Source organism: Aythya ferina (assembly GCF_964211825.1).
Source record: "Aythya ferina genome assembly, chromosome: 2".
Taxonomy (NCBI): Eukaryota; Metazoa; Chordata; class Aves; order Anseriformes; family Anatidae; genus Aythya; species Aythya ferina.
Window position 1 is genome coordinate 47,807,010 of NC_140297.1, and position 25,985 is coordinate 47,832,994.

Here is a 25,985-nt window from a genome sequence, read left to right on the forward strand (position 1 = left end):
GTACAGGATTATTAACAAGATTATGTAATTTCTCACATGCCCATAAACTTGTATGCACACACATTAACTTAATTACATGCCCTACCTTGGCAAAGGTTCAGGATATGTCACATCCAGAGCAGCTGCCTTAATAACTTTGTTTTGAAGGGCTTCCACCAAATCATCCTGATCTACAACCAGACCTAGGTTACAGTAAGAAAGATACTCTCATTTTTGTATTCCACACAGTTCTTTCACCATCTTTTTTGGCATGATGGTTAAGCAAATTGTAGAGCTAGTGATGTTCACAAAGCAGAAATAGCAGCAGAGGGTGCTCAACCAGGAGGAGGAAGCTTGGGTACACACATCAGAGTTGGACAATTGGGAATTTTAAAAGGCAGGATGTAGCAGCATAAAGTAAAGTACAGCACCAGGCTTCAGAGTGAGCTTTGTCACCTAGATCTATGTTAGGAAGCACACTGCATTAAGTAGAGAAGAAAATAAAATGCTTAAGTCAGACATTGTATAAATACACACAGGCTTCTGACACTCCAAACTCAGTAACATTTTAGAGACGTACTTACTCATTATGGAAATGCTTAAATATTTTGCTGAGATATGACCATGGGCTAAATAATCTAGTAATCAGAAATTTAATTGAAAATTTCAGAGTAACAGACTCTTTATTGGAGTTGGATTTTCCCAGGTCTTTCGATACAAAAACTTAATAAAACTACATTATGGTTCACTGGCAGTTATCTATACTGTACCCTACCTCTGCTGATGTTAATGAGAGTAGCTGTGGGTTTCATTAGCTGTAGTTCCCTCTTCCCAATCAGTTTGTGTGTCTGAGGTGTCAGGTTCACAGCTAGCATCACAAAATCTGACTGCTGGAGCAAATCATCTATCTTCTTACAGTAGATGGCTCCAACAGCATTTTCTTCTTCCTTGTTTCTGGGAGGGGAGGGAAGGGAGGAGGAGAAAATTAAAGTCTAATCGTAAGCAACAAGTTGTAGGAAAAGTTCAAATCAGCATTAGAGGAAATGCTTCTTCATTTTTTCATTAAGAAGCAGCTAGCTAATTACCTGACTGAAATTCAATAAGGAAAAATTTTAAGCTCTGTTTCCCACAATATCAAGTGCACTATACAAACATGTGCAGTACTATACCCATGGGAGGAAAGTAAGAAATGCACATAAATGCAATGAATAAATAATAAAATAAATGCATTTATACCACAGCTTCCGGATGTAGGAATTGGTTCTTTTCCAACCCAAATGCAAAACCGATGTCTGACATGAATTCCCTTCCCTGTGAAAAGTAACTCATCTGAAAATTGCTGAGGAAACAGATGAGGCAGGGCAGGGCAATTTTCAGAAATCTGTGTCACCAGCACTCTGCTTCCTATGAGTATCAGCGCTGTCTCACTGAAACTACCTACTGTAGGATCAGACAGCGTTTTGATCCGTATCAGGATAAATCAGGGCGTGCATTGCCTTGCTCCCGCCAGGTTCCCACAGAAGTAAATGAGGCACGGTATGTGGGAGCAGGCCTTGACAAACAGGTACACAGAAAGGCATGTGTGTTTCATACAGAAGACAGACAAAGGGCTGGCAAGTCCAGTTCTCGTGGCCAGCTGATTCTAAAAGGATGACTGAGGTATTTCTACCTGCATCCCTGCTACATGTATGTCACAGCAACTCCCTGGTTTGGTCTCAGCCCAGCCCACTCACCATGAACCTGCCTGATGGCTTGGACTTTTGGATGAACCTGGCCATGGTCTCTGTGCTGGACACCTGGGCCCTGGCCAGAGAGGCCTCTGCCCTGCTGGCCATGTTATCACTTAGGGAGCAGCTCCCCTCGCTGCTTCCTAACATCTACAATATTCAACAGCAATGCAGAGAATACATCATCCTATCCTAACAAGTGGGGCATATGAGATTAATTTGTCAGTGAAAGCTATGAATAATGTTCAAAAGCAGTGACAAAGTAGGCTTTCCATGGAGCTGTAACTGTTTTTACCTCTGTTTCCTGTTGTGGTACAAAATTTTCATTTCAAAGGCTTTGGCTCTCTCAGCCACTTTGTAGCCAATGGTGCCCATTCCAATGATCCCTAGAGTAGCTCCAGAAACCTCAGCCCCCAGCCAGTTGGCAGGGAAATATTCAGTGTCAGGGGAAACCGCCATTTGATAGCCTTAGGGGAAAGAAAAAAAAAAAAAAAGGAAAATGTCATGTAAAGAATTGTACGGCTCCTGGCATCTGGTTACTTTTTATCATAACACAATACAGAAACAGAGGAACGATAACATAATGCTATTGTGTTTCTGGACAAGACTCAAAAAATGCTGCACTGGCAACACAATTTCTTACATTGATTCCTTGCTTGGGATATAAGTGTATCCAGACTCTTTTTGGAAGACAGGGAAAGGAAGGCCAAAGCAGCAACCTCACTTTGATGTACAACACCAAACCTACTCATAATCTTTCTTTGTCTGCAGTACAAATTATTGTTCAATTAAAATGCATCTCAGCAATACAGCTTCCTACTCATGGTAGTTTCACCAGCACTAATGTAACTGACAGTGCCACAGATATCACCTATGCTGTAGGCACTGAATAGTGTAATTGATGAAATACATATTGTAGTACCATCAAAAGACTTTCAGCGAAGCCAAAATATGTTTCCCAGCCATCTTACAGAAACACAATAGCTCACAGAGAAAAGAAATACAGTGCACGGTGGACAAATTTCTGGACAGTTTGTTCATCATGACTCAAATTCTTATCAGCTTGGCAAAGACAGGTTTCAGGGTTCCTTGCAAATAACTTTGTTTATTAGAGCTTGAAAAGCAAGACTGCAGTGAACATGTAGAATGAGTAAGTGGCTATGGACTGAAGGAGAAGAAGCCTGAACTTAGGGCCATCTGGAAAACGGAATGTATCTACCTTGATAATATATCTGTTCAGAAATTGAATACACCATGTGCAAGTTCTCATCATCAGCATGACAGATTAACATCTCCATCTTCGTATTTTTCTGTATTGCTACTATTAAGCTTACCTTCACAGCAGCACACACTTTCTAATTCCATGTTTTGAACAGCCAGCTTTTCTTTAAAAAGGCCGAAAGCATTTCAGTTATTACCTTCCACAAGCCTCCTGGAGGATGCCAGCATCAAAGCCATCCCCAAGTCTGCAGTGTCAGTGGAAACAATAAATGGAGTGTTAGACACTTTCACACCATAGCGCGAGAGGAGGTTCAGGTCCAAATGGTCTATTCCCACTCCAGAGCTTGCAACTATCTTCAAGTTAGGTAGATTCTGGAGTAATTCTTCATTAATAACTGGTTTGTGATACCACATATAAATAGCTCTGATCTTTTTGCCGAGAATTGTCTTGTTTTCGTTATATTCTTTCATGGTGATGAGACAAAAATGTTCCTTCAGTAATTCAGCATGATCTTCATATACTCCATGCTTCTCTCCTATACAGTCAATTAGCACACAAGGCAGCTTCTGATCCTCCATGCCCTACAAAAACGAGAAACCAAGAGGACATCTCCTTAAGTGAGTCATTATACCTTTTTTAAAAATAGGAATCAACACGCCTTTTCTTACTTGATGATAGAGTTGGCTAAGGACAGTCACTTCCACACGCAGAACTTCTGTGTTCAATTTTTACACAGCCTTGGTAATAAGACAAGAACACATTATTGTTTCTAGCATACCAGCCAGGCTAACACTTGACCAAAAGAGCTACTATATGTTACACCTGCTCAATGTTCAGTCCATTCAGAGGCCAGCATCTTGATAATTTACGAATGTGGCCATAAGAGTTCAAAACTATCTTTTAGCCCCCAAGCTCTGCTTTCAATTTCCATTTATGCAGTCACGTCGATTAAAAAGCATGAATGAGATTATGTCAGGAAACGCCTTGTTGAATAAAACCACTACAATTTGTTAACTACGGACTCTGGAGTTAGCAATTTACTTTCTCAATGTAAGATTGCCCTTTTCTTCCCCCTCAAATCTCCTTCAGTATCCTGACACCTCTGCTCGGAGGGATGAGCACCCTCCTTCTCCCCCCAGCCCTGCAGCACGCACTTCATGGCTGTTTCAGCAAGCAGGGTGGGCTGAGCCCTGCATGAAGCCCCCTCTGCGGACTCTCGCCGCCTTCCCGAGGAGCCTGCAGGTGGAGCTGAAGACGAGAGCATTCCCGAAGGGCAGCCCGGCGCCTGGCAGGACTCGCCCTGGCCCTGGCCCTGCGGGACGCCCCCAGCCAGGCCGGCTCCCCTCTCACCGGGGGCCGCTCGGCCCCGCTGAGGCAGCGCCGCGCTCGGGGCCGCCCTGCGGGCGCCTGAGGCGGGGCGGCCGCCGCCGGGCCCCGGCAGCCCGGAGCCCCCACAGCGCTCACCTCCGCCTCTCGCCGCCGCCGCTGCCGGGGAGAATCGGGGCTGAGGGGGAAGGAGGAGGAGCAGGAGGAGGTGCTGTCCCCTAGGAGAGGTGCCTGGGAGGAGGTCAGGCTGCCCGTGGCCCCGGCTGCTGCCTTCAGACCGTGTACATATATGTATTTGGTTTTTCAGAAGCGTGCTGCTTTTGTGCTGTTGATACTTTCAGAATAAAGAAGATTTTGCATTAATGTCATGTTTGCTTTCCTTTCATCCATACCCTCTTTGAGTAGGAGGCATGGTCCTGTTCCTCTGGTGGGTCATAAAGCTATGTGCGCTTGAGTTACCGCTGCGTGAGGAGTCTCTGACCGGCAGACGCCAGTGACAGATCTCATTGCAAGCATGGAGAATACTCCCAGTGCTCCTCTGAGATCTAAGGAGCCAGGATAGGCCAAGAGTGGTCGTTCATGGCAGCTGTCACCCCTGTTACAGGCAGTCCTGTGTCTATCCCAGATGAGAAATGTGTAAACGTTTTCCTGTCATGGTGACTTGCACCATAAATCACAGGTAATGAAGGCTGCTGAGTATTGTTTCAGTATTTTGTTCACTAAATACATGCTGGAGTGATTCCCCCTAATATAAAGGTGACGAGCAGCCACTCAAGGATGGACCTGACCTGTGTGGTGAGAGCAGCTGAGGAGCCAGAAATCCCTCCTTCTGCCTGGGGCCAGGGGATCTCTTTTCTTTCCAAGCTGAGAAATAACTCACTCGCAAACTTCTGGGCTTACTTGAGCACTGCAACACTCTGAGATGGTCTAATCATATACAATTGTATCTCCTCCAATTCTACCAAACACATTTGGATATGCTGAACAGAGAAGCAATCAAGTTCAACACAAGATCCTCTGTAAAATAACCAAGAGATAAAGGATAATAAAAAAATGTAATAATTATACAAAATTATACAAAGCCATAAACTGTTATCCTGTTGATGACTTTGGAGTACATTTGTTCACATGGATTTCAAGTTTGCACAGTTAGACTTTAAACTAAAAATTCATTAACTAGCAAGACAGAGTTAAAGCGTATTAACCAGATTCCTAGTATAAGCAGGGTTTTTTGATCTTTCAAAAGACAACAACAAAAAAAAAAGCAATAAACACTTAATGCTTACACATTCCATGTTCCACATCAACCTCTTGCAAGTCTGCTGATGAGGCATAATAGATGATCTTTTAACTTAGTGCTTATGCAAGGATGCCTGAGATCAAAGGACCATTGTAAAGCAGAAGACACAAGTTTGCTCTAGCTATAAGTCTAGGAAGAAAGTCTACCAAATTTTAGTACTGAAAGTAAAAAAAAAAAAAGGGGGGGGGGGAACATTTCAAAGTACACTACAATAGTTACCCTTTTATATATCAAATCAACAAATTTGGATCAACAAAATGAAAACACAATTAGCCAAAGAATAACCAAACAATAATAGTCAAAGCGATGCTACTGTTTTTTAAGCAAAAATCCAGGATTTATGCGTCAAATGTTGAGAAAGTGCCTCCATGAGGCACCATGCTGGTAGACATGCCCATAGCCTCTGGGCCCAAGATATACTTCAGCTTTGTATTGGGGAAACAAGCCTGTGGGGAGTGAAAATTTTGGACAATACAGCAGGTCTAAGAAGGAGTGATGATTCAAGCCACTTCCACACATTCATGGTATGTTACATCTTCAGATAAAAGAATTGAGAGAAACACCGATGTAGTTTTAAAAAGTGATTTTGTGGAGTGGTTTACTGCTCCCCTGGCACACAAGTTCCTTCCTGTTGTTTCCTGCTGCCTACACTTCCCTTTGGCCTGTTATCAGTCCCAGCATCTGGGCTGCCTCCCATTCTTATTCAAAGCACTTTCACAGAAAAGCCAGGAGTGTAGGGGCTGTCTCTGCCAGACCCCTGCCTCCGGGCATCTGGCGGGGCTCACTCAGTGTTTAAGAGAAATAAGCACAGATGACAACGTGGGCAGTGAATCCGGGCAGGTGATGTCCAAAGCTGCAGCCCCAAAAAAAACAGTCTGCAGAACTACCACCTGCACCTCTTGGTCAACTATGGCACTTACTTTGTAATAACAGTCTCTCTGATTGCTATTTTCAGGTAATAATCTGAGACAGAAAACAGAGCAGAAAGGTAGAGGAAGAAATTTTCACCATGTCTGATCTGCCTGCAGTACATGCACCAGCTGTGTGGTTCATGCAGCATGGTGCTGCATGCACCACAGCAGAAGCTGGCTCATGTTTTGTACTCAGGCCAGTGAACTGTTCTTAATATTACCTCAGCTGATGTTAATGAGAGTAACTGTGGGTTTCATCAGGTCAATCTCTCCTTTCCCAATCAGCTTGTGTGTCTGAGGTGTCAGACTCACCACCACCATTGCAAAATTTGCCTGTTGGATCAAAGCAACTATCTTTTTACAGTAAATGGCACCAACATCCTGCTGTTCCTGCTCTTTCCTGATGGGGAAATAAGAGATCACACTGCAACACCTACAGCCTGATTATCTCATCCATGAAACAAACCGGTGGCAGATTAAAGTGTGTTTAGTGTCAGCTGGCTGTTTAGGCCCTTATTCTGCAAGGTAGCAAGTCCTACTGCAGGGGATGGATTGCACGCTTGCCTCTCAGCCACTGTGGTGCAGGGTCCATTGGCTTATTTTAGTGCCTGTAAGTGGGCTAAGCACTGTGAAGGATGTCAGCACATGGTGTGTTCTCCAGGATCCTCTGTGGGAAAGGCGCACCTCACAGGATGCAGTAATCACTCAAAACAGAGTTGTCAGGTTCACGAGAATTCATCCATGGGACCTCTGAGTGTGCTGCTGGTCCTCATCCTGTTGCCATCATCCAGCAAGCCTGTCATTCGGTGATGAGAGGAATCAGCAAGAAAATGCTTTGGCAATTTATGATGGGCCCTGGCTGCTCCAGGACTTTCATGAAATAAAGCGTTCAATGCAAAACATTACCAAAGTAGACAGAGATTTTTAATTTGAACTTTTCACAGTAAAAAATGGTACTTGCCATTTCTGCTGTTCATTGTAAACTTAGCTGCCTGGACTTTGGGAACTAAGGAAGCAATGATAGGAGACTACATGTACAGCATTTTGCTCCTGATTGCAAGAGAATGACTTTGAATTATCTCACCCCTAATCTAGAAATAAAGAAAGAAGTAACATGAAGAAAATAACTTCAGTGTCACTTAGGACCATGTGTCTCCTAACATATCCATTTTGTTGTTTTCTTTTAGTGTCTGAGTCAATAAACAGTGAATAAGCGGGAAAAGAACAGACTGGAATTACCCCAGTTTTGTAGCACTCAGAATGCATCTTGCTTCAGCACACAACATGGAAATGTACTTTAAAATAGGTAGTTTTCTTTTGTTGCACTGTGCACTGATAATTCGTCATTACACTCTTAGATGAATATCAAGGAGCAAAACATATTAAACAGAGGAAGGTATTGAAGACTAGCAGGAAAAAAATAATAATTTGTGCTTTATTTTCTCTTTATGGTTTATAAATTCTGAAAGATCACTTTATAAATTCTCAAGAACTGAAGGAGGGAGTTTTCTAGTATTTTTTTTTCCTATGTGGGTTTGCTCAGTTGTTATAATTTCTGAAGTAACAGTAATTTCAAATATGGCTAGAGATTTCCATCCTTGTGGTTTGGCTAGAGCTAGCTAGAGCAGCAACACTTCTGCTGCAGTCTATGTACGGCGAAAATCACTCAAAGACAGTGGTACTAGTACTGCAGATTCTCCCTTCAACCAGGGAGGAGTAAAGCTGTCTCAGGGTAAGTCACGATCTATAGCAGTAAATATTTACTCTTCTTCTTGGCTTCACCCAGTCTGGTTGCAGATGTCTTAAGTTGTACATGGGAACCTTTTTCACCTTTATATCAGAGCCCCCTGCCAAATCTCTAACTAAGCTCAGATTCCCAGATGTGCAATTTAAAAGGGGCAAGTAATAAAGAGTGAAATCCTGTGGGAATAGAAATGTTGTTTTTGCAGAGTTACATTGTTTAGAAGGAGGGAATGTGGTACTGAGATATGCTTACAGTGATAAGAAAGTTTAGCAGGCGACCTTGTAAAATGCAGACAATCAGACTCCTTAGGACAATTAGGTGAAAATCACGGTGTCAAGTCAAGTCAGATAAGTGAAGAAACATTACCACTTCAAGCAGTAAAAATGTCAAAAGAAATTTGAAATTTAACAGGCCGGCGACTGAAGGCCATGCATTGTTTGTGAAGCATCAGATAGATTGTGAATCTGGATTACCCACTCAGTGGGGAAACAGGGGAGGGTCCTGCCATCAAAAGGTATATAAACTGTGTTTTGGAACTAGTAGATGCGCTCTCTCCTGCTTGTGGGGCGCCCGCCATTGCAATCGCGAATAAATTACTACTTCACTGAGATCCTCGCCTGAGCCTAAGTTATTGGCTACGGAGTGTTTCTCACAATTTGGGGGCTCGTCCGGGATCCAGTCACCTACTGGGGAGCCCCACCGCTGCAGCAGCAGGAAGGCATGCCCCGCTGATTTCAGCGGTCCTGTGCATCGACGGTGGCGGTTCTGCGGAAAGCTGACAGAGGGCCCGAGACTGGTTAAAGAGGCAGGATCCGTGAAGTAGTGGGGAAAGGAAGAAGGTAGGCACTCCGGGTTTTTAAGAATCGATCCGGTAACTCTGTGCACAGACCAAGGTAAGAAATATTAAGTATTGCCTTGGGGGTCGGGTGATCTGGTGTATGGTAAGCCCTTGCACGGGGAAGTGCTGGCACTACACCAGGGGAATCTGGTGTACGGTAATCCTTGCACGGGGAAGTGCTTGGAAGTACACCAGGGAATCTGGTAAACTCAGGTGTGCGGTAACGCTGGCACGGGGAAGTGCTTGGCGGTACACCCCCATCTTTCAGTACGTTGGTGTGTGGTACACTGCAGAAGGGAAAATTCTGTAGCACATACTGGCGAGGGTTAGGAAAGATGGGAAGTACGAGTTCCAGGGAATCTGGTAAACTCATAGGTGTGCGGTAACGCTGGCACGGGGAAGTGCTTGGCGGTACACCCCCATTTTTCAGTACGTTGGTGTGTGGTACACTGCAGAAGGGAAATTTCTGTAGCACATACTGGCGAGGGTTAGGAAAAATGGGAAAATATGAGTTCCAGGGGACAGGGAGATATCCCTGGGGGAGTGCCTACTAATAGTTCTTCCTGAAAAATGATAAGAAATTGGAAACATAATCCCAAAATTAGAGGGATTGTAAAAGAAAAGTAATTAAAAAAAAAAAAAAAAAAAAAAACACAGGTTAAACATTGTGTATCAGTCTGGACAAAAGAATCAATTAAGGAAACAGCAGTATTTTGGCCAAAATACGGGTCTGATGAAAATTCAGGCTTTAAATTTATGTGTAAACAATAAGATTCCTTTTTCAGAGAAGGAGCCAAGTTATGCTCCCTATAATCTTAATATTGAACTGGTGGCAGCAGCAGTCACTCCAGGAAGGGAGACAGGGACTGTAATTAACACTGTCCCTAAAGAAGTATTGTACTCTAGGCTCTGGCAAGAATTAGAACAAGGTAGAAGATATGTTGAGAATTTTGCCTTCCCTGATACTAACAGTACTAACACTAACTGTGTATCCTCTTAGGTGAACTACCCCCTCCTCCTTACCAGCAGAGAGGTTAGGACTTTTTAAGAAGGAGAGGAAGTCTTTATTCAAGGACCCCAACAGCCTAGCTGAACAATTAGACCAGTTCCTACGACCTGATTTATACTCTTGGGGGAGGGAATTATGTCTATAAGTATGTTGTTTAGAGGGAAAGAAATGGGAATGATCAGGAGGAGAGCTGCTATACAAGAATGGGAAAGAGCTCATCCTCCAGGACCAGGGGTAATACCGGCAGGGCAGAAATACCCACTTGCCAATCCTGGCTGGAATAATAATAGTGTGCAACACAGAAATCATATGAGAGACTTGGGGTCAGAATGAGAAAGTACTTGGGGATGAGACCTGATGACCCAGTATCCCAAGGGCTCTTGAAAGTTCATTGTGTGATTAAAGCCTGGAAAAATATGCAGAAAATGCTTCAGAAGGTGGGGGGATGTAGTGAACAGTCACTGGGGGACCCTCCTGCGGGAGGCCCTGGAGGTGTGTGTCCGGAGGGGAGATGAGAAGGAAAAGCAGAGAGCGAAACTAATGGTATTGACAGTGCAGCGGGTAGTGAGGCAGAGGGTTGGAGAAAGATGAAGAAAATCTTCAGGGGGAGTCAGGGCCAGGATGGAAAGGAGAGGAAGAGAGATGAAGGAATGGCAGGCAAAGAAGGCTGCCTGTGTTGTGGCCCGAGTCCTAGCAGAGACAGGCTTTGATAAGATGTTTTAAGTGTGGCCAGGCTGGCCACTTCGAATAGGAATATCTGGAGTGGAAGAAGGAGGAAAGAAGGAAAATGGGATGAAATATGCTATATTGATATGTTGTTTCAGTATCTTGGAGGGAAAAGGTATGGAATTAAGTTGGACCCTGACTGAGCCTTTGGTGCTGGTATTAGAAAAGTACAGTCTGGAGAAAGATGAAGGAAGTGTTAAAAGGGTTGCTGAAGGTGTTAAAGGTGTGGCATGCAATATTTAACAGAGCTGTCTGAAGTTGAATGAGCAGGGAAAGAGGATGTAGGCATTATCTAAGTAACAGTCTAGAAGTTTTGGTATATTTGCATATTTGCTGTGGTGTTTGGTCAGTTTCCCAAGCATCGGGGAGGGGGACGGTGGGGGGGAACAGCCTGCTCCACCAGGGGCCTCTCCAGCGGCCGCAGGGGGGCTTCGGCTCCAGCGCCTGGAGCGCCTCCTCCCCCTCCTTCTGCACTGACTTTGGTGTCTGCGGGGGGGTTTCTCGCTCTCCCAACTGCTGTTGAGCAGCAGGTTTTTGTTTGTTTCTTTGTTTGTTTGTTTTCGTGGATGTGCTCTCACAGAGGCACGGACTGTATTGCTCATGGCTTGGCTCTGGGCAGCAGTGGGCCCCTGTGGGGCCAGATGAAATTGTCCCTTATCTGCCACGGGGAGGTTTCTGGGTTTTTCTCACGGGGGCTGCCACTGCAGTTTCCCACCCCCCTACTCACAGCCCCCGAACCTTGCCATCAAACCCAATCCACTGGGGAACAGCTAGGTCATTACTGACCTGTAAAGTATCAGGGATTAAATTAACTAATGAAACCCTAAAAAGTGGGGCTGGGATAACAGTGCCACTTTGGGGGGGATACCAAGCTGAGACTAGGGGATAAAATGATCACTGGGTAATTATTGTATGTACCCAAGGCAAGGACTAATTTGTTGAGAAGGGATTTGATGATTAAATTGGGCATTCAAATAGTAAATTGTTAGACTGGAATAACAGTGTTATGAATGGAGTGCTCTCTGGCCCTGAGAGCAAACATACATGTATATTCACCTCTGACTGGAAAGACCCTTAAATGGGGGCGGAAGCAACAATATAGGTGGACAATTTTACCTCAGGGGTTTACAGGGACACCTATCTATTTGGGTCAGTTTAAATAACAAAAGATTTTGGAGCAATTACAACCTCCCAAGGAGGTATTAATGTTACAGATATGTGGATCATTTTCTATTGTCAGGACAGGAGAAAAGAGTTGTGAAGAAAGCTACTAACAAGCTATTCAACTTTCTGGGAAAGCAGGGCTTGGGAGTATTAATAAATAAATAAATAAATAAATTACAATATGGAGAAAGAGAAGTCAGGTATTTAAGGCATCTAATGTCTGAAGGAAAACAGAATAAATGCAGAGAGGATTCAGGGAATTGTTGAAAATTAAGAAAGAACTAAAAAGTTTTAAAAGAAAGATTTTTTTAAGGAATCAGGAGCCATGAAGTCTGAAGGAAAATCGATACTCCCTGATGGGAGAGAAATGCTGAATAAAGTGATAATGAGGCAAATATTAACTGTTTTACATCAGAAGAGTCATTAGGAGGTGCAAGCAATGTGTGATGTTGTGCTAAGAAAGTATGTCTGTGTAGGAATATACACTTTAGGGAAGCACATATGTAGAGGATGTACCATATGTCAAAAGGTAAATAAAAAGGTGTTCTGTAACCCATCTAGAGCGGGACGGGAGCCAGGGGTTTGACCTTTCCAAAGTATACAGGTAAACTTTACTGAGTTACTTGTTTGTCCTAATTGACCACGTGACTAGATGGGTGTAAGCTTTACTGCAAGGGTTAAAGCAGGCCTTAGAGATTGAGTGGGATTTTCACAGCCCCTGGCACCCCTCCTCTTCTGGGAAGGTGGAGCGAATGAATCAGACATTAAAGAAGCAATTAACTAAACTAGTGTTAGAAACCCAACTTCCTTTGGTAAAATGCTTACTCCTACAGGTTTAAACAGCACCAAGAAAGGATATAGGAATTTCACCATATGAGATGCTGTTCAGATTACCCTATCTGGGCAGAAGGGATGAGATACCACAATTCAAAATAAGAGAGTTTCCTTAAGAACTGTATTCTGGGGTTGTCTTCTTCTTTGTCATCTCTCAGGACCTGTGGGTTGTTGGCTCAAACCCCACCTTTGGAATTCCCCATTCACCACCATCATCCAGGAAACTGGGTCCTGATTCGGACCTGGAAAGAGTCAACTCCGGCCTGAATGGGAAGGACAATTACTGACCACTGAAACAGCCGTAAGAATTGCGGAAAAAGGTTGGACTCACTATACTTGAGTGAAGGCATCTGTCGACGCTAGTACCTGGGAAGCTGTTCCTACAAAAGACTTGTTGGAAGTTGAAATTGAAGAGAAAAATCTCGTAGTGGACTCTGAGCAGGATAAGAGCTTACAATTGTAAACTAACCTTTTATTTTCACAGGTAACTAATGAGTGTGACTTGTGATTGAGAGAAAGGACAGACCTATAGCGAACTGCAGTGCTCCCAAGGGGGGGGTTGTTATAGTAGTAGTGTACATCTTATTTTTGTATCGATAATTATTTGGAAACCTAAGGTTTAAAAATAATGACAGGGAAAAATTGATTACTAATTTTGTTTTTAGTGATTCTAGGCCTCAGAGAAGGCCTTGGTCAATTGGTAACTTGGAAAAGGCATGACCAGATAATAGCAAAAACGGGATACCCCATCAAAATATGAGTGACTGTGACAGAGGGTTATGTACCACAAGCCGTCACGTTTGATGCTTGTGAGGTGTTAGCTTGTGGAGATTTAAATGCCCAATGACAATTGAGCAGAAAGAACAAATAACTGGGAGAGACACAACAGCCAGATTGAGAATAGCTGTATGGAAACAATCCTCTATTGCCATCAGAGAAAGGGAGAAACTCAAGGAGAAAACAGGAGAGTAAACAGGAGGCCCTCTGAAATGTGGCAGTTCAAACATTTGAGATTCAAACAGGGTATGGGGACGTGAATGCCTGGATAGAATGGGTCAAATATACTGTCCAGAGTCTCAATCGTAGCTACTGCTATGCTTGTGCCTCGGGATGACCGATTGCCCAGATAGTGCCCTTCCCATGGGGGTGGACCAAAGACTCCCAAGGGATGCGATGTATGATTGCATTGTACCAAGAAAAGACTGCCTGGGGAAATGAGGCCTGTAAGTCTCTCTTTGCTGTTTCTTGCATGATAACTATATCACAGTTCCCCCTGCATTCTCTACAGCTATAGGTAACCATACAGCTTGCCTCTCACGGCAGGGTGTGAGTGCTACCTGGCATCTGGGAGAATTTGCCTTGTGCTACCAAGGACTTGATGGGAAACTGCTCAAGACTGGAGATCCCCAGGGCAGATCTCTGGTGGTACGGTGCAGGGAAGATCTTACGGTCCACCCTACCATCTAATTGGGAAGGCACTTGTGCACTTGTTCAATCAGCTATACCCTTCACCCTGGCATTTGAAAGAGAAACATCACAAATACCCAGAAGTAAAGGAGGCTTAGGAATATCATTTGATGATAGAGTATACATAGATTCTATTGGGGTACCTAGAGGAGTTCCGGATGAACATAAAGCCAGAAATTAAATTGCTGCAGGGTTTGAGTTACTGTTCTGGTGGGTAACAATCAATAAAAATGTGGATTGGATTAATTATTTCTATTATAATCAGCAGAGATTCATCAATTATACCAAGGATGCGATGAGAGGAATCGCTGAACAACTAGATGCCATCAGCAAAATGGCTTGGGAAAACAGGATAGCATTAGATATGATGCTCGTGGAGAAGGGTGGTGTATGCGTGATGCTGGGCAACCGTTGTACTTTTATCCGTAACAATACTGCCCCGGATGGCACAGTAACAAGAGCATTGCAAGGGCTTACTACCCTTGCCAATGAATTGGCAGAAAATTCGGGAGCAGACACTTCCATCACAGGATGGTTGAAATCTTGGTTTGGTAAATGGAAAGGGATGGTAATGTCCATATTTACATCCTTGATTGTAGTAGCAGGAGTTTTGACAGCTATTGGCTGTGTAAGTCCCCTGTGTAAGGGGACTTGTCCAGTGGTTAATTGAAACCACATTATTGAAACAAATGACCATAGATCCACCACCCTACTCAGATAAAATGATATTAGAGGAAATGGAGAGCAAAGAAAGCGAAGAAGAGGAAGATATTTACCAAATTACACTTAAAATAAATAAATAAATAAAAATAAAAAGAGTTTTTGCAAAAATCAACAGATTATAAAAAAAGAAAAGGGGGGAATTGTGGGAATAGAAATGTTGTTTTTGCAGAGTTACATTGTTTAGAAGGAGGGAATGTGGTACTGAGATATGCTTACAGTGATAAGAAAGTTTAGCAGGCGACCTTGTAAAATGCAGACAATCAGACTCCTTAGGACAATTAGGTGAAAATCACGGTGTCAAGTCAAGTCAGATAAGTGAAGAAACATTACCACTTCAAGCAGTAAAAATGTCAAAAGAAATTTGAAATTTAACAGGCCGGCGACTGAAGGCCATGCATTGTTTGTGAAGCATCAGATAGATTGTGAATCTGGATTACCCACTCAGTGGGGAAACAGGGGAGGGTCCTGCCATCAAAAGGTATATAAACTGTGTTTTGGAACTAGTAGATGCGCTCTCTCCTGCTTGTGGGGCGCCCGCCATTGCAATCGCGAATAAATTACTACTTCACTGAGATCCTCGCCTGAGCCTAAGTTATTGGCTACGGAGTGTTTCTCACAATCCAGTTAAATATTTGGCAAAGTTCTTACGGACTTGAAGAGAAACAAGGTTTTCTCAAGATCAGATCAGCAATCATTTAATCAGTCCTCAGATTTTCCTAAGTATTCCCTTTCTAATTCTTCAGTCACTCAGACTGACTATAATCACAGTGATGAGGTAGAATTGTGTTTTTTTTCAGAAACTCCATGTGGCCATGCAAGTATCCCAGGTATTCCACCAATTTCATTTACCAAAAGTCCAGAGAGCACTCCTCCTTCCATAATCTGCACAAAGAAGAAAGACATAGTATCAGAAGAATTGCACATAATTATTTCCAGACATTTTAAAGAATCATCATTTTCTTGTCCTGTTTCATGACAACTGTGACAAGAAATCTTATAAACCACATATTTGAACAGAGAGGTAAATGAGCCAAGAAAAGAAATCACCCCTTTTAGTATACCATCAATTATATGCAACTGAGACAGGGAACAAGATAAAGGATGTTGATTCTGTAGGTCTTAGCTAGCACAATTGTATGTTGTATAATTGTATGTAAAAGACTGTATGCATAGATAATAGAACCAGCAAGAACTGGCTTGACTGCTGAAGTCTGTCAAAGAAAGGAAAGGTCAGGAGTTTAGCAGCAAGGAAGACTTCTGGCCTTCATCAAAAGACCATCAGAGTACACTGGAGGACCACCCAAGGACTCCAGTATGCATGCGAATAGAAGCGGGAACCTATGTTAATGAATCTTCGGAGTTGAATATGCAAGAGCCTTACAGGAAATGAGTTGAATATGTATTTGTCCCACTAATATAAGCACACTGCCAGTAACCCTTGGTGTGTGTGTGTTAGGTGGAGCGACGCCTCCCACACCCGGTGCCCTAATGAAGAATACCTGCTTCATAACTAGTTATTGAGTTTTCACTGTGTTACAACAAAGAAGCAAAATGAACAAACCAAAACAAAATAAAAAACAACACCCCAGTATCACATAGTGAAGTCTGAACAAGTTCTGTCCCTTAGGGGCTGTAAAGTTTTATATCACTGTCACCAGGGTCAAAACATGCAATTATTTCTGATTAATTACTGAATTTCAGACCGTAAGTATTCTGGTGTACAAATCTCCTTTCCTACCCTGAGATCATAAATTACTCTGTCTAAATATCTTACGTTGAACCAAATCTTAAAATTCCTGAAAATAAATTCATTTCCTGAAAATAAATTGCATAGATTTGTCATGAACTTTGTGCTACAGGTTAATTTTTAAATGTTTTATTGCAGAGACTTTTGCAGCTTCATGTCCTGAAGAGACACCAGTGACTTCTTAACTGCAGCGCTTTCTCTTGAGGCGATCAGAAATTAACAATATAATAGTTGCTTAAGCAAGCATTTTCAAACAAGGATTTAAGCACTTGAATTATTTTTTTTCCCCCTTCAGGAATCAGAGACCATCTGTTTAAGGGTTAAAGGCAGTCTGGGAATAGACAGCTGTTTAAAAAAAAATAGACCTTTTACAGTCACCATGAATTTTCCATAGCAATTCAGTAAAGAGCTGGCAGTGGGGAGAGGGCAGGGCAGTGTTCAAGGTCTGAAAATCTTGGAATCCCCTATAGCAATGCCGACTGCTGCCTTGTTAGCAGTATTTCACTATTTGCATGTGAATGTCTTGCTCTTAGCTTGTCTAAAGTTACTGTGCTAAATCTTCATTTTACCATCACATCAAGAAGGCTGACCGTATTCCAGAATAATGAAGAGTCTTCATGGTTGTATGGAGGTTACAAATATTTTACTGCATTTTCTAATTGTATTGCTTGCTGATAGGAAGGCAAATGCAAGAAAAAAAAGCCTTTGGCTGGAAGTTAGCCCTAATCACAAATTTTGCTTTAGGCTGTGCCCTCATCCAGTTGATTTCACTGCTAGAACTACCACTGTTTCATGCTCAACAAAGAAAAAAAAACAAACAAACACATAATTGCTGTCTGCAGAGAGGAACTAAATTTACTGTGAGGATCCTGTCAGGTAAATCAAAGATATTTTTTCAGTGGTTGGCTTCACTTTGATTTGACATGTAGATGAGGCAGAGTTCTTCTTACAGTAGAAAACCTTAGGACTAAAATAATTTCAAAGGAGTTTGCTTTGTTGAGAGTTTTGACATCCAAATAGAATATTGAAATATTGGCTAAAAAGAGTTTCGGGATATGGTAATGTTTCTGTAGGGTATTAATGCTCAATTCACCTTAAATATATTTGAGAGTTTCATGCTAACTGCTCAATGCACTTGCTTATCATTATTGTTCGTGCAAGTACGAGGAACAGCGCATGGATACTGATTGAAATAACGAAGATATCGAAGCACATAACTGCTCAGTTTAAAACCTTCAAAAAAATTATCAATTTTTTATTTTTCAGAATTGCAAATGACAATACGGGGTAAGTCGAGTGAGATGACAGCTTTGCAGTATCATGACATCATCAGTGCAGAAACAGTTACTTTTTTTAAAAAAATTAAAAGTGGTACTGTAGGAAATAGTGCCTTCTTATAGATAAGAGATTTAGCAGTGTCATCTGGCCCACATCATTTGGGAAACACTTCACTCGGAATGGGTTGACCATTGAGAACAGCCAGCATATTTGCTATTGCTTCTTCTGCCATCATCTGGACGGCTTGGACTGTTGCAGTTCCAATGTGAGGGGTTATAATGATGTTATTTAATTTTAACAAAGGATGATCTCTGCAAGAAACAGAACAAACAGAATGCATTACACATGGAATTTACTCTGTTGCTGTTACATGCTAGTTGTTAAGGACCAAACCTCAGGAAACAGCAATGGCATGTGAAGGTAAAGGTGCCACACACACAGGACGGGCAGAAAACTGTGGGAAGCTCGCTTCCCATTTGTTCTTCCTCTGTATTGGTGTTGTTGTCTAGCTTGTCAGTCAGGTTGGCAAAGAACTTCTAGATTTGGGGAGGGGGCACAGTTTGTCATTTACTTGTGATTGTGCAAGATAAACTGAGGTTCTGCTCTTAAACAGTGAGAGACTCCCCATAGAGATCAAGATTATGAGCACACCTTTGCTCACAGTTTAAAACATTTCAGATTAACAGAATGGAAAACAGGTTTCTCTACCTTGGCAGAGGCTCAGGGTATGTCACGTCCAGAGCAGCAGCCCTGATTACGTTATTCTGGAGAGCTTCTACCAATGCGTCTTGATCAATAAGTGCACCTGTATTGAAATAATATCTTTCTATCATGACAAGTTAATGAACGCGTTTTTACCTGGCAGCGGGAAAAGGTCTCAAGACTCCAGTGAGAAAAATTAAAGGATCTTTGTTTTGTTAGAAACTAGAATGTCTGTCTAATAACCATTAACCAAAGGAAACATAATGAGATTTTATTTATTAACCTTTAATTTGAGGTGTATTTTGGTCTAACATATACGTTTTTTCCTGGGATGTCAGAGATCTTAGTATTTTTCTCGTTTTGATGCCTATTTCCTGTATTATTCTATAGTAATGCTTCCTATGTTATTATATGTAGAAAATAACTTAATTCCCTTGAGATTTTCGCTCTTTTATCTGTTTTGTTTACTGATTTATAGTCTCTCCAGGTCTGCTCTTACATATACTTGTTCAGTACCAACAGATCTGTAATCCAATGTCAGGTTTCTTTTCCACATAGCTGCTTCAGTTGAAGCTTATGTTTTCCTTTGTACCCCATTCATCATTCAACCTTTCATGAGGAATAATGTTATTTCCGCTATGAAAAAAGATGTCTTCAAGTTAAGGCTACAGAGATGCAGAACAACTGCTGAATATTTCCATACTCCATAGAACCTTTGAACACATGGTATCTGAATTACGGTAAGTCATTAATTTGTAGATTTCCAGCTCTTTTGTGACTCAAACAACACAGGGATATCACAGACTGACGCTGGAGTGTGGAATGCCAACGTAATCAGGTAAAACACAACCTTAACTATGGAACAATAACCAGTTCTGGTAGATATTCCTACCTCGGCCAATGTTTATAAGAGTGGCTGTGGGTTTCATCAGCCCCAGCTCCTTTTTCCCAATCATTTTGTGAGTCTCAGGAGTCAGGTTCACAACCAGCATAACAAAGTCAGATTGCTGCAGCAAGTCTTCCATCTTCTCACAGTAGTGGGCACCAACTGCCTGTTCCTCCTCCTTTCTTCTGAAGGAAAAATGCATACCCAATTTGACACAAATACTTTGAATCGGCTTTAACAATCAATCAACCCTAACAAAGAACTTGAGCAGCCTAAATATTAAGAGGCCAGAATAACGGAAAAGACATTGATAAGAACAGATGGCAGAAGGGAGGGAAGGATGTGGCCTAGAAAGACCAACAGGACTGAGGAGTGGTAGGACACTGGTGGAGTTACATAAATATGAAATCAAAGCACATTGGTGATATTAGGTATAGGGGGCTGGATATGCAGAAGGCCCCTGTTTCTTTCTCTCCTGCTTCTGTGCCTATACAGTTCCTGTAGACTCTCTCTTTGCTTGACATGTCAGGTCTTGTGGTGGAAAAGGGATAAAGAGGAAGAAAAGAAAGAAACTATAAAATGATGTGAAGTTAAGATCCTTGGCATTAGTGTGGTGACTGAACTGTCTGGGCTGAGGAAAGGGGTGACAGCTTGAGGGACAGCCTGGGCTGGGCCAGGGATGTTGCCAGAAGCCTGAGAGAAAATTTTGGCAGGACAGGGTCTGGTTTGCCTCAGCTTCACCTTAAAAAAGGTTAGCACAACCCTTTCTCCAAAAGTACAAATAGCTAACTAGAGAGGAGTGAGCACAAAGGTGAGGAGGAGGTGTTTCCCAGCAGGAGCAGCAGGGAAGCAAAGTGAGGATGTGGAGGCACGGTGATATTTCCTCGTGTGGCTTACAACTGTCACAAATGACTACGAAGAACAGGGACACAGACCAGAGCTTCCAACACTGCCCCCAGACTAATTTAACTACACACAGGAAATAAACATTTTTACCTCTGCTTCCTGTTGTGGTACAGGATCTTCATGTCAAAGGCTCTGGCTCTCTGAGCCACTTTATACCCAATTCTGCCCATCCCGATGATCCCAAGAGTCGCCCTGGAAACTTCAACTCCCAGCCAGTCAACAGCAAAATACTTTGTGTGTGGAGAAATTGCTATCTGGGAGCCTGAATGTAAAAACACGCTGAGTGGGTACAAACCAATCATAAATTCAGGATGGGAATCAGAGGAAAAAAAATATCTCACTGTTACAGCAGGGTTCAGAAATACTGTTTAAAAAATGTCCTAACTAATTTAAAGATGAATTTTGACCAGTTTATGGACAGGCCTGGATGGTGCCATTCCCTGCAACAGCCAAGACCGGATCCAGTGACACAGAAGGGCTTCCAGAAGGTGGTATCCTCCTGGGAGGAACTGCCTCCTCAGGAAATTAACCTTTAGTGACTGGAATATTTTTTCTGAAGATCAAAACTAGCTTCTGGGTCATTTACCACCCCACAAGCATTGACTTCACATTTTTTTAGCAGGGACAAATCTCACCATCTATCTGCTGGACCATAAACCAAAACAGCTGTACCGCTTGAGTGGGGTTGAAAGAACACCGCAGATTCCAGCTCTGCCAGGGATCTCTGTGAGGCTTTATACATCAGACTCGAGGTTCAGCAAGATGCAACAGTGGTAAACATCAAGGGAAAAGAGGAGTAACTTCATACTCAGGTATGCAGCAGTGATAACAGAAATTCTGAGTCTCAAGACAGAGGCAATCTCGTCTCTGTTGTCTCTCTTTCTTGTCTCTACTGACACCTTCCTCCCTCAAAGGGCATTACACAGCAAGGGCATGGGGAGAAAGGATCTACATTTAGGCACATAACTTAAGGTTGGTGGTGCAGTTTGGAATAACATTATCAAAAGGATTATCAGCTATTTCACTAATAATGCTGGTACTACTCTCAGAATAAAACCCATTGGTTTAGACAAACTCTTCACAGAAACAGGAAAAAATGAAGTGCTATACTCATTCCTGCTCTAGAGATGCAACTGAAACAGTCTTACTCTTGTCACTATTGCCTTAAAGAGAAGTGGGACATGAGAAAAGAAGAGGCCTCTGAAAACAGAGTCCTCAGAAAGTTTTTTTCTTGTAAAGGCATCCCCAATATCGATTCTGACAGATCATCTGTAACATAGGAATGTGAGATATGCCAAAGAAATACATAAGATCCAGGAAGATTTAAAATATTACCTTCAACTAGTCTTCTGGCAGAGGCCAGCATCAAGGCCATTCCTATATCTGCTGTAGAGTCAGCAACGGCATGTGGGGTATTGGTGACTTTCACACCAAAGTTAGAAATCATTTTCAAGTTTAAATGATCCACTCCAACCCCAGAGTTTCCAATTACCTTTAAATTAGGCAAACTTTCTAGAAGTTCCTGGTCAACAGTTGGCCTGCACTCAGACACAAAAACGGACTGGATTTTTTTGCTCATTTCTTTTTTGTTTTCAAGAAACTCCTTCATGGTGATAAGGCAAAAGTGTTTTTTCAAAAGTGCTACAATATTTTCTTGCACACCATAAGTTCCTCCAATATCCAGAATCAAAAGACCCGGCAACTCCTGTTCTGACATGGCCTACAATAGAGGAATAGGAGAAATACGCTGTTGTTTAGTAGAACATCCTTAAAACAGTGACGATGTATCAATCATTTAAATTCACATCTGTAAAATAGGAAGGTAATGGAACCTAATACTCCTTTTAATAATACAGAATAAATCCACTATCACGTGATACTAGCATGCTCTTACATTAGAAATGTTCCAGTATCTTCATTAAGTGCTGAATTAGGCTGTAACACCAAGGAATATCCACCCCATTGGATCTAAGTCCAGTTTAATTCTTACAAGGTGCTCTTATAGTTTCATTTTAGTCCTAAATTCATACTGATTTCATACAAATCTGGTAGCTTCTCAGTCTTATTCACAAATTTATTATATGAACAGTGGTATGAAACTTCTGCTAGAAAATTGCTGAAAGCTTCCTGTCTATTGATTACAGCTGGTGAAGCTGTAGGTAGTGTAGCGAGGCACTGGGGCTCAGACAGGTCTGACAGACATCTGTCTTGAATGGTTCGGGTCTAAAAAATTTGTGCAATGAAGGATCATCCTTGGACAACTGCTACACTGCTTGCCTTCAATGTTTTAAATACCTTCACCTGAACTTACCTCCTGCAAAATTTAGCAGTAAAAGTCAATCTTTTGTACACCCGTGCCTACATGCTGAACCACTGGGGAAGAGCACTAAAGGTGACAGTGTTAAGTCCCACTGATAACAGTCCTTCATACTAGAATTTTTCCCTTGCCCAGGAATTTTTGAGACCAGTCTTGCCTGCAACAGACCATGCAAATATATTGTATCCTGCAACCATACAGCAAAAAAATATTGAGTTCTTAAATATATCTCATCTATTTCTTGCCAACTGAAGTCTTTTGAAATCAGCCAGCCCAACATGGTTGTGAAAATTGTCCAAATTTCCCCAGCTGTAGTCTGTGTATTTCTTAGAGTATCACACAACATGGCCTTAGAAGGAGAAATTAGATTTAATTCTCCAGAAATGACCCATAAAATAAAATACAAGATTTAATGTCATATTGTGACAGCATTATCCAGCTTTGTGATGCTACTGAAGAAGCTTAATCAGACTGGGTGGCAACTAAATCTTCTGCAGTTACATCATGGAAAACTGAAAACTGTTTAGGTACTGGACATGCTCACTTGGCTGGCAGATGCCAGTAGAGCAGGATTGTGTTAAGCCATTTGCTTTCATCACCATTTCCTTCTCTGGTAAAATATACCACTCATGATGGTCATAGTCAAACCCACGTTTATTTTAGAAGCACTTTCTAAACTTTGGAAAAGTTTATAGACTCATAGGGAAGCCACAGTACAACACATCAAGAGCTGATTTAACTTTAAACAAACCATCTTGTTCACACAAAACAGGCTAAGTCACATATAATTACTCTGCTCATTACTGTGGATACACTGAGTAAGCCACGGTTTCAGCCATGTTTGATGTGGACAGGAACAGACTGCAGCCTTGGTTCAAGAACTGGGCTTCTGCAAGTACCAAGTACAATATTAAAAAATTATATTGATAGCAGTACTGTAAATACATTTAAGGAAATCTTGAAGAGGGAAAGGGGCTCTCCAGATACTAACCTTGGTCTGAGGAGCACTACCTGCACCTGTCTTGTACCTCTGTCTGTATGCCACACTTCTGTGAGGGCGATGTCCATGTGAAGCAATAACTGGATGAATACCTTTATAAGCCAAATTTGGCTGGCCAGCCATCAAGTGAATAGATTTTAACAGATTGAATGCTTTGCTCCTGAGCATAATTATTCAGATATAGGATGTCTTGTCCAGTGTGCTAAATGTAACACCTGTTAAGCATATGACAATTTTGGTTTTGGACTAGTATCATCTGCAGTAGTGCCGACTTTTTTTTTTTTTTTTTTTTTTTAAGCTGTCTCTCCACTCATTTTCTATTTACATAAAATTATCTGCTTTCATGTATCTATACATCCATAACCAGATATAACATATTGTTATAATGTATGTGCACTGATATCAAGTTCAGGACCTTGCACTGCAGAAAAAAAAACTCTGAATATGTGACTGATTGAGACAAATAGGCAAATAAACAGGACTACTTGTAGTTATTAACTTCAGTGTCACTGTTTTCTTACGCTAGCCTTATTTCTTATTTGGAGCTTGATTTGCTACTTACTTTCAGATTCATTGACTGTCACTGCTCTATGACTTTATTTAGCCGAATCGTAGCAAAACAAACCTCCACATTTTTTCCTCTCTCTGCTTTCAATTGAAATTAACAGTGTATTTTACCCAGAATAAATTCCTCCCACTTACTTAACTACAGAAGAAAACTAATTACCTTGATAACCACCAAAGAATTAATCTGGACCGGTTCCTTTCTGACGATGTTTTCTTCACAGCTAAATCTCGCGGCTCCCGGAGGAAGCAAACCCGAGCAATTTCCTGGTTACTTGCAACACGCAGCCCCTAGCCCCCTCTGCCACCTCCGTGCCAGGGCCAATAGCTGCTTGCAGTTCCATTCCGCCAGCAGGGGCACGTCCTCCCACGGAAATTTCAGCCCCTGGCTGCTACATGCGCTTGCTTAACTCTTGCTCTGCCTGGTTTTGTCTGGAGGGTACATATATCTGGAAAAGTCTCTGAACACTTCCAGAGAAAACCACGACATGCGGCAGAAAACTGACACAGCCTGGCTCCCGGGTGGGAGATCACCACTTGCTTCTGTGAGGCCATATGAAACAAGAGTGCCCTTATCTGAAATGAACCTAACTTCTCCTCTCAGTTTTGAAACTTAATTTTCTAGAAAGGACATCCTTTCTGATACTGTAGAACAAGCACCTTTTGGTACCTTTTTTTTTTTTTTTTTTTTTTTTGAGAGAGAGAGAGAGAGAGAGTTTTGCAATTCTGTGGAAAATAATTTGGTACAAATTCCACCTACCCTTCTAGGACTATTCTCCAAAGCACAAGTTCAGGTTTGTGTGGATTGTGTTGAAAATATGCATTTCATTTCTCCTTGCCTGCTGCAAGCTAACCTTTTGAAAGAGTTCACATATACATGTATATATGACTTTCAGATAAAGTCATATATATTGGCTTTCACATGTATATGTGAAAGCCAAAAAGATAGGCCTGAGATGCCTTCTCTCAAATATCAACTCAGTTCTTTCGAAACCTAATGCTGGTAATGCAATTGTCCTGGTTTCACTACTGATAACTTCAACCTAAATATTTACCCAGTATGTTCAGGTACCAGCCTTTTGGTCGTGGGAGGCTGTGGTGGTTTTACTCAGATGGGCAGCCAAGCTCCACCACAACCGCTCTCTCATTCCTCCTCCTCAAAGGGAAAGGGGGAGAAAATATGATGAGAAGGGCTCAAAGGTTGAGATAAGGACAGGAAGATCACTCAACAATTATTGTAACGCGCAAAACAGACTCAGCATAGGGAGATTAATATAATTTATTACTGTTATAAATTAAGTCTCAACTCAATCTGAATTTAGTAATATTTATAAAAGGAATATTTATAAAAGGCAAGTAAACAGTGTTGGGTGTGCGGGGAGTCGACGCTCCACCGCACATACAAACATCAAACATTCTAAATATACAGAACATTGCTTTTACATACTAAACCCGAGCACGCCTATACATATGTACAATCAAAAAAGGTAACAAACAATCCTTTAAGTTCCATGACTTAACAGTCTCCATTTTCCATTCCTTTTGAACAACATGTCTCGCTTTAAGTTGTCAAGCAACTCGGTCTTCGGGCCTTATGTATCCCGTTCTTCCCAGA

The 25,985-nt window shown here is 41.9% G+C and overlaps 1 protein-coding gene across 1 annotated transcript; it reads right to left on the minus strand.

The window, feature by feature from the left end:
- Positions 1 to 81: 81 nt before the first annotated feature.
- Positions 82 to 24,678, minus strand: LOC311432448 (uncharacterized protein; the record flags this gene model as incomplete). Its single annotated transcript, XM_084510898.1, has 14 exons — positions 24,534 to 24,678; positions 23,798 to 24,021; positions 21,825 to 22,209; positions 20,580 to 20,751; positions 19,590 to 19,768; positions 18,704 to 18,800; positions 18,158 to 18,306; positions 6,475 to 6,517; positions 5,155 to 5,271; positions 4,393 to 4,558; positions 3,125 to 3,509; positions 2,002 to 2,173; positions 755 to 933; positions 82 to 182 (listed from the first exon to the last, which is right to left on the minus strand). The coding sequence occupies exons 2-14, from the start codon at positions 23,972 to 23,974 to the stop codon at positions 82 to 84; spliced, it is 2,322 nt and encodes a 773-aa protein (XP_084367024.1). The 5' UTR covers positions 23,975 to 24,021; positions 24,534 to 24,678.
- Positions 24,679 to 25,985: the final 1,307 nt, after the last annotated feature.